Raw genomic sequence first — 12,568 nt, forward strand, 5'->3', positions numbered from 1 at the left:
CTGCCGTGGTTTGCAAAGGGCAACGTCCTCCCACTGTGACTTCCCAGTGTTATGAGATTTCCAGTGAGCCCTAGGCTAATTGAAAGCAAGTCTATTTTCAGGGAATTAATTTGAGAGATTCCACATTTCAGACTGTTTCACTAGCAGCCTCCTGAGCTAAGGAAGTCATGCAGTCTTCCCAGACAAAAAGCAACCATGGATCCCAGGCACTGGGAGGGAACCAAATAGCATCTGCTACAGCCTGTTTCAAGGAGCTGGCCTCATAGCAATAATGCAGAACAGTACACAGGAGGTTGCACGAAGCCTTACTGTTGCTCCCTTTCTTTATAGGGCCATGCAGCTGCTTTCCTAGTTTGATTTGTGAATAGTTTAGAGAATCACAAATCAATTTAGGATGGAAGAGGCCTTGAGAAAAAGGGACCTGCTCAGAGCTAATTTCAAATTTAAATCAGATTGTTCAGGTCATTGTCAAGGTTTGAATATTGAGTTAAATTAAAATGTTGACTGAAGCTCAACTTCAGCCACAAACTTCCAAAGCGTTGGTAGGAAGAGAAACAATTTGCTGTTGTACCAAAGACTTCACATAAAGTTTAATTCTTCATATCCAGTGTGGTTTTGCTGGCCTTTGCCCTGTGGTTATGAGACACCCTCATCGATTAGCCATCAATACTGCTAATTGTGGGATTGCTTACACTAAGCACTCAAAATCCCACACAGCTTCTTCAGCCTCCTACTGCACACCAACTGCTTTTGCTGTTAGGCTATCACACGTGCTGTGAGGGTTACTGTGTGTTTTCCAGACATCCCAGGGAACAGAGAGCAAAAGTAGCCATCCCCACATCCACCCACGCTCCCCTTCAACACTTCATGCAGAGCAGCTAGAAAATCTCTCATGAAGTCACATCCAAGACTCATCAAACTGTGACTCCTTACAAATGGCTTCTCAAATACTGCAGCAAACCATCTTGTGTGTTCACGTCTGCTGCTCCCAGATACAGTATATGGAACAACAACTCTAAAGAAAGGAACTTATAAGGGACACATTAAATGCTCCTTAAAGCTATAAATCCATAACCAAAACAGTTTAATATTCCAAATCAATGACAGACTCTAAGAGTATTTCAAAGGGGAAAAAATAATGCAAGAAGATAAAACAGAAAACAATGCAACTTCAAACCACCCACTTCATTTATTATGGGACAACCACGTGCTTGGCAGTCTTCGTACAGAAAAGATGAACCCCAAAGGGCTTTCGTAGCTCAGAACAGACAATACAAAACCAAAAACCCACACTCAGACAACACAATGGTGTGATCTTCATCTGGCATATTGTATCACTAAATGAGACCAGATGAAGATCCATTTTCTCTCTTCTTTAGGGAATATCTATCATCCCCTGAATACCTCAGAACTGGCTGAATGGCAGATCACAGAAAGATCTAGTAACCCAGGGTCTAGTTAGAGGCCTTTCACTAGTGGTGTCCCCCAAGATTCAATACTGAACCCAGTATTGTTTAACTCATTCATCAATGACTTGGATGAAGGGGCAGATGCCTCCTCAGCTAGTTCACAGATAATACAAATCTAGGAGGAGTGGCTGATACCCCAGAGGGCTGTGTGACCCTTCAGAAGGGCCTCAACAGGCTGGAGAGATGGGCAGAGAGGAACCTCCTGAAATTCAACAAAGGGAAGTGCAGGGTCCTGCAGCTGGGGAAGAATAACCCCATGGACCAGCACAGGCTGGGGGCTCAGATGCTGGAAAGCAGCTCTGCGGACAACAACCTTGGGGTCCTGGTGGGCGACAAGGTGTCTGTGAGCCAGCAGCGTGTCCTGTGGCCAGGGAGGCCGGCGGTGTCCTGAGGTGCACTGGGATGGAGGTGATCCTGTCTCTCTACTCAGCCCGGGTGAGGCACACCTGGAGCGCTGTGTCCAGTTCTGGGCACAAGAGAGACATGGAGCTGCTGGAGCAGGTCCAGTGGAGAGTAACAAAGATGGTTAAGGGACTGGAGTATCTCTCTTACCAGGAAAGGCTGAGGGAGCTGGGCCTGTTCAGCTTGGAGAAGGGGCAGCAGAGAGGGGATCTTATCAATGCCTATCAGTATCTGAGGGGAGGATGCCAAGAGGCTGGATCCAGGCTCCTTGTGGCGCTGAGCAATAGGACGGGAGGCAATGGGCAGAAACTGATGCACAGAAAGTTCCACCTAAATGTGAGGCAGAACTTCTTTACTGTGTTGGTGACCAAGCACTGGAACAGATTGTCCAGAGAGGTTGTGAAGTTTCCCTCAGCAGAGATATTCAAGAATGGTCTAGATGCAATCCTGTGCCATGTGCCCTAGAATGACCCTGCTTGCCACAGATGATCCCACTGCTGGTCTCTTACCCATTTTGTGATTCTGTGATCTCCATGTGTATCTCCTACTTTAAAGCAGGAACCTGAAGAAATGAACTCCTATCTAAATACATCAAGTGTAATGCAGTGTCCTGCTCTTAGAACCTCCCTATGAAGCCTTAAATGCAAAGAAAAGACATCAGGGTTTGGAATAAAAGCCCTGCCAGTTCACTTTAACATAGAAATACTTCACAGAACTGTCTCTCCATCTTAATGAATCAGAAACTACACAGTGCAAAGCCACAGATGCACAGCAGCCCTAGAACAAACAGTAGGTGCAGAAATTTTCACTCACTTCTGAAAGCTTTCCCTAAAGGCAAGGAGGACTCTAGGTTTTATATTTGCATCCATCTTGTCGTTCATCCCTGGTAAGCTACGGTAATTATATAAAAAGCAGCAAAAGCAGCTTAGATCCCTCCAGCAGATTTCAAAGGATCTTACTCTATATCCAGCTGCACAATATCAAGCTATACTTTTTATGGTGACATTTTGCTGACAATTGAAACCTCAAGGGCAAAACTCAAAGAGACTCTCAAAGAAATAAAAAACCCACACCAGACATGTAGACCTTATCTTCATTGATGTTAGACAGCCAGCATGGGACCAAAAGTGGGAGTTTGTGAAAATGAACTGCAAATGGTATAAAAAGATGGTAGTAAAACCACTAAAAGTTAATGTCCAACTAAGGCTAGGATTCTCAAGAGTATTTCAAAGCCTATGAGGATGCAGGTCTGATATTAGGAAAAGAGAACTGAATGCAAAGTGATGCTGCTTCTTTGTGAGAGAGGTGTAAATCTCCTCTAGGAGGGCATCTGGGGCACTCTGCACCTGGCCTGCAGCCTCAGTGGTTCACCACTGATCTGTGACCTCAGTCCAGGGGACTTGGACTCCTTAATGACTGTGTAATGCACAAAAGTGCCTTCTACTCTGTCCTTCCTGTTCCTTGCAGCAAGCTCATCGAACGCCAGAAACTTCACCACAAGAACATCTTAGAAGACACATAAGTGCAGTAAAGAAAAAGAATGAACAGTGCTTGAACTGAAAATATATTCAGATATTTCAGAATGTATCTTAAAAAAAAAAGAAAATGAAAGGGGAAAGGGAAAGGGAAAAGGAAAAGGAAAAACAAAATGAATGCTTTATGCAGCCAAGCCATGTATAAATAGTGCAGGGAAAAGGTATGAGAGGATGGCATGGCCAAAATATTTCCAAAAAGTTTCCTATCTATTCTTTCATTCAGGTGGAGAGAAATACATTTATGTATAAATATAACAATGACAGTTCTTTGAAATGATAAAACAATTTAAATCAAAGACCTTTGGAACCAAGGAGTTTCCTGATTCCTACTTTCATATTCAGTTCACGTTTTTTTAGTCCTCAGGTAGATGAAAAATACAATTGATAGATATTTTGAAAAATAATTGCAGAGGATGGTGTCATGAAGGATATTCTCTTATTTTCTGCATATTACAGACTATGGTTCAGGTAAATTTTCCTCAGAATTTTTATATCCTCTTTTGCTATTGTGGAGAATCTCTTTCCCATAATAGGAAAAAGTAGAATAAATTTACGGATTATAAGCACGTACTTCTTTTCAGATGCCGTGAATGCCTAGTTCCAGAAAGTTTCAGTGTGCTGCTTATTACCTCACTACTTGAGTTTAAATAATCTCACTTGAGTAGATAAAGAACAATGAACTCAAAGCAACTATTCAAGGATACCACTAAAATCACAAGAGTACAAGGTAACACTGAGATATTTAGGAGATCTCAGCATATTATGAGGATTGAAATTTTTGTTGGGTTTTTTTGTTTGATTGGAAAGAATGTGTATGATACAGCTAGTCCAGTCTGACTCTACTTTGGAAAATAATTTGCTACCAGTGTTTTTCCTCAAAGAAAGACAGAAGTGAAAAAAAACCCTAACTTGTTTAAATCTGCAAAATGTGTGTGCTTTTAACTAAAATCTGTTCAGCCAAAGGCTTACAAATTAGTCTCTGGAAGCAGGAAAGGCCGTAAAAAGAAAACAACTTGACCTGCTTTCCAACAGCAATGAGTCTAGCAGCTTGTAGGGTTGCTCAGAAGGCAGTAAGCGATGGCCCGCACAGTGAGGCCTCGTTCTTAGAAACACAGGCTCCATCCAAAGCATCGTGTGCTGAAGCAGTGCAACACCTGCACTTCCTCCCCTTTTTGGGATCCCAATATGAGCTCATTTATAGATGAGGCAATTCAGCTAAAAAACTGCTTCTTTCCATATAATTATTTGATTGGTATTTAATGAAATTATGTATGTTAGTATCAGCTCCTGGTAAAACAGCACTGAAGAACACTGTTTTTCTGAACTTTGACATCGGAAATTTGCAAATAAATATGTCTGAAATCTTGGTCTAGTGCTTGATCTAATTCCTGAAAAACTTATATCTGGTAGGAAATCTAGAGAGAGGAGTCACAGAGGTGTCTTATGTAATTCTAAATTTCAGCTTATGGTGAGACATGAAGATTATTCTAAACAAAACCAGAATAAAGTACCTGAACTGAGTGAGAATGTTATAATTTGTATTTTCTACGTATGGCTTTACTTAATATTATCAGTGGAAGCTCCTGCCACAGAGGAGAAGGCAATCCAAAACATGTACTGGTGGTTGGGGTAGAGGGTCAGGGTGCCATCCATGGTGACTAATCGATGATTCTTCTGATGCAAATCAAGACAACTGCATTTCTCATTGTCCATCCTGTACTGATTAATGGCAAGGTAGAGAACAGCTGAGATTGAGAAGACATTAACATTTTCCAACAGAGCAGCCATTATTCCTTGCAAATAGCTATTCCACAAATGAGAGCAAAGCATTCACTAGAGCTGCTAGCTACAGTTACTCTTTTAGGTCAAATAATTGGTGATTTTTGTTCAATACTATTGATTTCAGATATGAACCCAGAATAGCCAAAAGTGACCAAAGCAAGCATGGCTGTGTAATACTGTGTGAATGCTATCCTGTAGGTATCACTCACAATCATGAAATTTCAGTTCAGAATTCAGCCTCCTTTGATTACTGTGGATTGTTGACTGGTAAGCTGTGCCCCTTTCAGTGCACAGACCTACTTGCCTTCCTCCCTTTCTTCAGAAAGGCTTGATATCAGGAATAGGTGGAATCAGTTTTTTAATACAATAGTGAATTTCTGCCACCACATTGGAATCAAATACCATAAAAGATTACATCTAACATCTGACTGCCAAGACAAATGTGTGTCTACAACAATGACTAATCTTCATTTTTGCAAGTGACATTTGTTTATTTAAGGCAGCCCACTAATCTCACCACCTTTAGAGCAAATCAGGAAGCTCTGACTTTCCATTACTTTTAGACTAGGAAAGGCACCTGTGATTAACAATTGTGAACAGTTCCCTCAGTCTGCACTTCTTGACCTTCTAGTTCATAGTGTTTCCACCTCCCGCATCTCAAAGCATAGGGCCCCTGCTTCCCAGGAAACTCAAAGAGCCCAACATCAGCAAGACAGAGCCCTCTGGGGGGCTTGCCTGGGGTAGCTGGAAGTGTTCTGCCAAGTGAGAAATTGGACCCTTTGTGGCTGAAATTAGACTGCAAATTCTTCAGGGAAAAGGGGGCTTTGCTTTAAAAGGAATCCTGGAACAAGCCTCTCTGTCACTGCAAAACAATGATGATAGGTGGATTAGGTAGTAGGCTAGAGAGAGATGTCATCACCAATCATCTGACTGCCTGTGAGGGAAACAATGAATAACACTGGACAGTTAAGGTTTCAAGTAATTGAAAGTATCTACAATGTAATGAATAGAGATGTGGCAATGGTATCCCATTCCAGTTAGCACATCATTTTGGATAGCTGGAGTTCAGCTAACTGAGGTTGCACTACAAATGCATTATAAAGACTTTCCAGTATGCAGCTTCTTTAACTTTGGAAGTCTTTTAGATTCTTATAGCAAATTCACTGCTGTAGAACACAGGGGAAAACAAACAAACAAAAAACCCCAACAGAAACAAAACCCCCAATGTAATGAGTGAATCCAACCAACATATTAAATACATTAAAGTACAGACCTTCCTGCCAAGGCTGACTGGTCCGGGAGGCGAGATGTCTCTAAGACAGCTACAAATAGATCCTCTCCCACCAGAGCTGAAAAACCCAGCTGAGCTGGCCAGCAAAAACGTAAAGCAAACATTAATCACAGCAGCCTGCACTTTCCTTCCACTTGCAAGCTCTGTGTACAAGCAGGAAAAAGGAATGGAGACAGCATTGAAGGCAATTGGGCCTAGACTGCTCTTGTGCACTACTGCTAGCTTTGAGCTATTGCTAGCTCAGAGCCACTGTAATTAATTGATTTCTATTAATTCCCTCCTGTGAAGTTAAAAAACCCCAACCAAGCAAACAAACAAAAAAACCCTGAAGGTAAAACACCCTGATTGGACTGGTTTTCTTTAATTACACGGTAAGAAAGCTCACTGCCCCCACTTGGAAGAAAAAAGGCAGCAAGCACAGCCTCCAGAAGGACCATGAGCAAGATTTTAGTCTGTCAGGTTCAGTATTGAAATCTAAACCTCCTTTTCCACCTTTTGTTATGCAGACTTATGTTTAAAGACTGATGTTCTCATAGAGCATACTTGAGAAATAAAACTAACCAACAAACACACCACACCTTTTTCCTCCTAGCATTTGTGGCCAGTAAATACATACTCTTGGTCTTATGTTCATTCCCAACTGTGTGTTTCCTAGAGCAGCAAAACTTTTCCAAGGCACCATTACTGCAGAAGTTCCTTGTTTAGAAGTTTCACAGCAATGATACAACTTATCCATTAACTTGGCCATCATTCTGCCAGCAACAAAATATTAGTGTGATTCATCAGCCTCTGATTTATTTCTCCTTTACTGGTTTGTCAGAAATTTGAAGACCTTGAATGGAGAAGTGTTACATGGAAAATGATACGAGCAGGTGCTCCTCGCTTTCCAGTGCAATGTGGAACATTTCCTACAGACTCTGGAATAATGAACCACCAAGTTTTAAGACATCACTATTGTGTACTGTTATTGGTATTGGAAGACATCCTGAAAGACTTCAGCAATACTTTTTCTATTTTAAGCAACCTACAAAAGTTTTTAAAAACCTTAATGCAATTTCATGATAGTTGTTCTTTCAGCTCAAAGAACAAACAAGCCCCCCAAAACCCCCGCAGGCCCCAAACAAACAATAAAACAAGAAACACCAAACATGTAAAAGATTCAAAATGGGACAGTGTACTATTTTAAGATGTTAATGTTCTCTTCAGAAATCACATGTGCGTACATTACTTATCAGAAAATTGTGCCATATCCATGCTGATAAAAATCCTTCCATCACTTATTCATGTTCTTGAGTAAACAGTAGATAAACACAAAGCTCAAATCAAGATGCAATTATGAACATGCACACAGAATTTATTGCTGAGGACAACAGTAGTACCTTCTTTTTGCTGCAGTAAATCTGCCATTTCTTCTCTGGAGGGAGTGCAAACATAGCCTCTCTGTTCTTGTCTGTGAGATCCAATTCATCCTGGAGATTGTGAAAAAGAAAAACAGAAAAAAAAAAAAACAAACAGTCAAGAGCTGCATTGGTAACTTCTAATAAGTTGAGAGGTTTCTGGAATGTTTGACTAGCCTTCGATCAAGAGGACGTAGTGGCTCCCAAAGACTCCAAAGATTATTGGTTTTGTGATGATTTCCTCTCTACCTTGAGTTCTCCCTGTCAGAGCATAGCCTACAAAGAGAGGCAGCCTGAACAACTCCCATGTCAAACTCCCATTACTAATGATCAGTCAAGGATGGGAAGGATCACATGGAAGGGGTGAAGTGAAAACCTCAAAGCACTAGATTATGTGACACAGACATTCTTTATGACACCTTCTTATTCCTTATGAGGAAGGCTAAAATTTTCATACATCTTTTTTTCCTGGACAGCAGTACCAAATTGCTCTTCCATAGAAAGGGAATAGTTGAATTTCTCTCTCTTTCAGGCAAAGACCTCATCAGCAACCTACAGGTTGAAATGTTTTTCCAGATGTTTGTCCTCTAAACCACACAGTCCCCATCAAAGACACCCAGCATTTCAGACATAAAGGACATAACTCCATAGTGTCACATCAGGTTGATCAGAGCAGCACATTAAGTCCCGGGTAAGTTCAGTAGAACACACCCTCTTATAGCTGAGCCAAGCTTACATTAGTAAAATGAAGGATAATGCTGTGATCTGGAACTGACCGCCAAATTCCACAGCTTCAGTTATTCCTCTGTAAAAGGTGTATAACAAAAGACTCTTTTTCTATACATGTCTCTAAAACTATCAAACCAGAGACTGCTACTTCCTATGTATAAATCCACTACTGACCAGAACACGGCTCCAATCAAAGCTGCCAATTTTAGGTGCTAATAAAGGGAATTAAACAAAACAGAATGGTCTTCAGAGCAAGCAGACTGCATGAGGAAGATGTCTAAATTAGAGTTTCAGTAATATAAAGAAAATCTTCCATTAATGTTTCAGTGAATCTGTTTTGGCAGGGATCTGGTTTTTTTCCCTGTATATTTGAAATATTTGGAGAAGGAAGTGTCCAGGGGTCCAATATCAAGATGACATTGTGGCACTAAAATGCTGCACACACAGATTCTGGCACCCACACTAACCTTGTCCAAGCAGAGACAATACCTCTTTAACTCAGCCCAACAATGGCTCATTTGGAAAGCGTTCAGGGCTGGGAAACTTGTGAAAACAGTGAGCAAAATTGCACACTGAGCCTGGTAGCGGCTGCTGACAGATTTAAAAGCCCATTGAGATTTAAGCTGCAAAAAGGTACAAAAGAAATGCAAACAGTAACAAGGCGAGGTCAGTGCCAGCAGCCCAAGGTAGAAGAAGCTGGAGGGTTATTTTAAACAAGAAGAAGTTTAAAGGGAAAAAAAAGAAATTAGCTGTGCAAAAAGAGTGCAAACCATGTGGAAATGTTTAGTGTGAGTTTCCAAACAAGGGGGCAGCCAAGCAAGGCAAGGAGTTTTATCCTTGCTATACACAATTAGAAAACTCAGGCCAGGATCACATTCTTGGGGGGAGAGGGAGAGTGAAACTACATGTAAGGCCTTAAGACAAGCAAAGGAATGCTGTTAGAGGTCAAGCATGTGGAAGGGAAAGGAGGGGCAGATAGGGAATCAGAAATGCCAGGTTTGGAAGAACCACCATTGAGGCAAGAATACACATGAGCTGTCTGGGCTCAGCCGAATTCTTAGAAAAAAACATGATTGTTTTATCGACCTGTTTAATAAATGATCTTACTTTTTTTTTTTTTTTAAATACAGTGCAGCTTATTTGTCTTTCTAATCCTAGTGCTCTTTCTGGAGTCTGCTGGCAGATCAGACAAGCAGCAGAAGCTCTGCACAGAAGGTGTGCACTAAACTGAATGAAGATCTCAATCAATACAGTTCAAGGCAACCATATCATCAAAAGAATGCACCTATTGACTAAAACCACCCTGAGGACAGGATTCTGACATTGCAGCTTCTAGACACTGTCCTGGATACTGGCAGTATCAGGGATATAAAGATAAACCTGCTTTTCAATGGGACAACAAGAATATGCAACTTCCAGTCACATAATTTTGCATCCTGATAACATGACATGCTTTTCAGGACAGAGGCCAAGAAAGTTAGTTTGAAAGGATGGAAGATCTAGAGAGAAAATAGTGCATCCCACATTACTGTGACTCAGGAGGTTAGAGGAAGCTGAAAGAACTTTAGAAGTCATCACATTAGCTCAGGTAGCATAGTAACAAGGAAACTGTTCAGGGTTTCCAGGGATAAGGGGACACCAGAGGTAGACCCAAACACACCTGCCTGGAAAATAGCACACGGAAATAGGCTTACCCTTAATTTTGAAAGTTAGTGTTTATCTTTGTTAGGAGGTAAAATGCTGGGTTCTAACCCCCAGATCAGATGGGCAGGTAGGAAACAGGAGTATTCAGCAGGGAATGAAACATCTCTAGAACGCAAAGCAGCAGTCAGGTTCCTCAACTCCCTTTCCTGAAGTTTTCAGCAAGTATGCTCCTTCACTGAGAAGAAGAAAGGAGTGGGAAGAACTGAAGAGGCCTGCATGTCCTCATCTACCCACACCATCAATCAAAACCCACCCTATAAAAAACCCAATAAATCCCTGCAAAATACAAGAGACATGAGACCTTCTTCTGGAACTCTCCAAATCATTTTACCTCTCCCATTCCCATTCTATAAAAGATGAACAAAAGATCACTGTGACTGCACAGGAAAACCATAGATCTAGCTAAGAAAGAAGACCCTGAATTAGGCAGGCTGTTTTTCTGGTCTGACCCAGGATCCTAACAGACCCTGGCACATAAGGAAACCTGCTGCCTTGGAGGGAAGCAGGAGGAACAACAGAAAAAATAAATTTCAGAAGGGTAATTTGGTTCATGAACCAAATTTGTCATTCTCATCCAATGACAGAAGCAGATCTGTCAGCATACAGAAATTCGGACTGTAGAGTTAGCTCAGTGATGGCAAGTGGCTACTGAAAAAAGAAAGGAATTGCCAAATTTGGCAGGAAAGTGGAAAAATGACAAACTGAATGCAGTCATCAAGACTGGGGTTGGAGCCAGACTAAGGAAGCCAATGTGACTGAATGCCCAGAGAGCAAATGTAAAGGGCAAGAAAAAAAGGGTCAGTCAAAACAAAGCAAGGAAAACTCCCTCCTCCAGCACCTGTGCAAGCTGTCCAACAGAAACATAGTAAGTCCCCTTCTACACCTTGGATGGGCAGCTTGGTTCCAGCAATTCATGTCAGCGTGACCCTGCCCAATGGAGCTCAGCCACCTGGCTCTTAAAAATACTTGAAGTTACATGAAACACAGATTAAAAGGATATTTGCCAGGCTGCACTGAGGAAGATGTAAAGTATTCCCAGTTAATATTGCTTACATTTCTCTCCTTTATTTATTCCTATTTTGTTTTAGTGGTAGTTAATTCAGCTAATTTCACTTTTTTGTGAGCATTTTATTTACTTACATAGATTGAATTTCAATGATAAAACATTTAAAAAGAACTGGGATTGGATTTGAGGTTCAAATACTTCCAGTCCACTTCTCAGGCCAAAAGAGAAGATGGCCTCCATTCAAAATGGCTACAGCCCAAGGAAATAAGAGACAGAGAGAAAGAAACAGAACAAGAAGGAGGAATGAGTAGGAAACATAAATCCAGTATTTTGCAGGATTTAAAACCACATTATGTCCCTTGTTTTTGGGAACGTTTATCAAAGCATGAAAGCTGGATTTGATGCTGGGCAGTCATCAGCTCAGTAATGATTCTCAAAGCTCCAGAAAAGCATTTCTCACCTAGACAGGGCAGTACTTTTTTTAGTGACACAAAATGAAATTAATAAAAAGTAAGATTTTGGTAATGTAGAAGAGTGGTTCACTTGCAGACAGACCCACCTCTCTGTTAAAGGAGAACCCTTAACACCTACCAACATGCCTGCCTCTCTGTAGGAGAAACCTCAAGGCTGTAAGTACACAGAGAATCACAGCTTCTGGACTCCAGCATCCCTTGATTTGAAGTCAGGATCATGGAGGCCAAGAGCCCCATATTTGGGATATCCGGACACTCAGGGGAGGAGGTATCATTCTAGTTGTCCCAAGTCCATTGGCTGCTGGACTTACTGATCATTGGGGAGTTTCACACTGACTTAAGGTCAGACAGCTGCTTCATTTTGTAAAATGGAAAAAAAACCAACAAACCAAAACATCCAACCAACCAACCTTTGCAGTCTGGTGGGTTGTTTTGTTGTTGTTGATGTTTTGTTTTGTGTTCATGAATGTTTAATGAGTCATGCATAGCATTTCCAGCATTATGAAACCCAGACTCCTCATATGTTTACTGCAGGCAATAACTTGATTAATATGGGCATAACAAATATTTCGCCAGAAGGAAGAGGAGTTTTGCTTATTTTCTTATGTTCAGTTGGATAACTGTCTTGTTTTATCAATTTCTTATAATTTCAACTACAGAGAGTTGCATTACACTTTTAATTTTTACCTGTAGGTCACGGTTTCCCTTACTTACAGAGCTTTTGGGAGAATATCCTGTCTATAAGAATCGTGCTCCCCCCCACCCCCCGCCGCACCACCT

At 41.2% G+C, this 12,568-nt stretch overlaps 1 protein-coding gene across 7 annotated transcripts in view; it reads right to left on the reverse strand.

Moving 5' to 3' along the window:
* The window catches only part of DAAM2 (dishevelled associated activator of morphogenesis 2), a 205,353-nt gene that overhangs the window by 90,539 nt on the left and 102,246 nt on the right, over positions 1-12,568 (reverse strand). For all 7 annotated transcript variants that reach the window (XM_017742338.1, XM_017742339.1, XM_017742340.1 and 4 more), the window contains one exon: positions 7,859-7,948. In XM_017742338.1, coding sequence (XP_017597827.1) covers positions 7,859-7,948 — 90 coding nt within the window. The remainder of the gene's footprint in view (positions 1-7,858; positions 7,949-12,568) is intronic.

The sequence above is a fragment of the Corvus brachyrhynchos genome, unplaced genomic scaffold (genome assembly GCF_000691975.1).
Source record: "Corvus brachyrhynchos isolate BGI_N302 unplaced genomic scaffold, ASM69197v1 scaffold188, whole genome shotgun sequence".
Lineage (NCBI taxonomy): Eukaryota > Metazoa > Chordata > Aves > Passeriformes > Corvidae > Corvus > Corvus brachyrhynchos.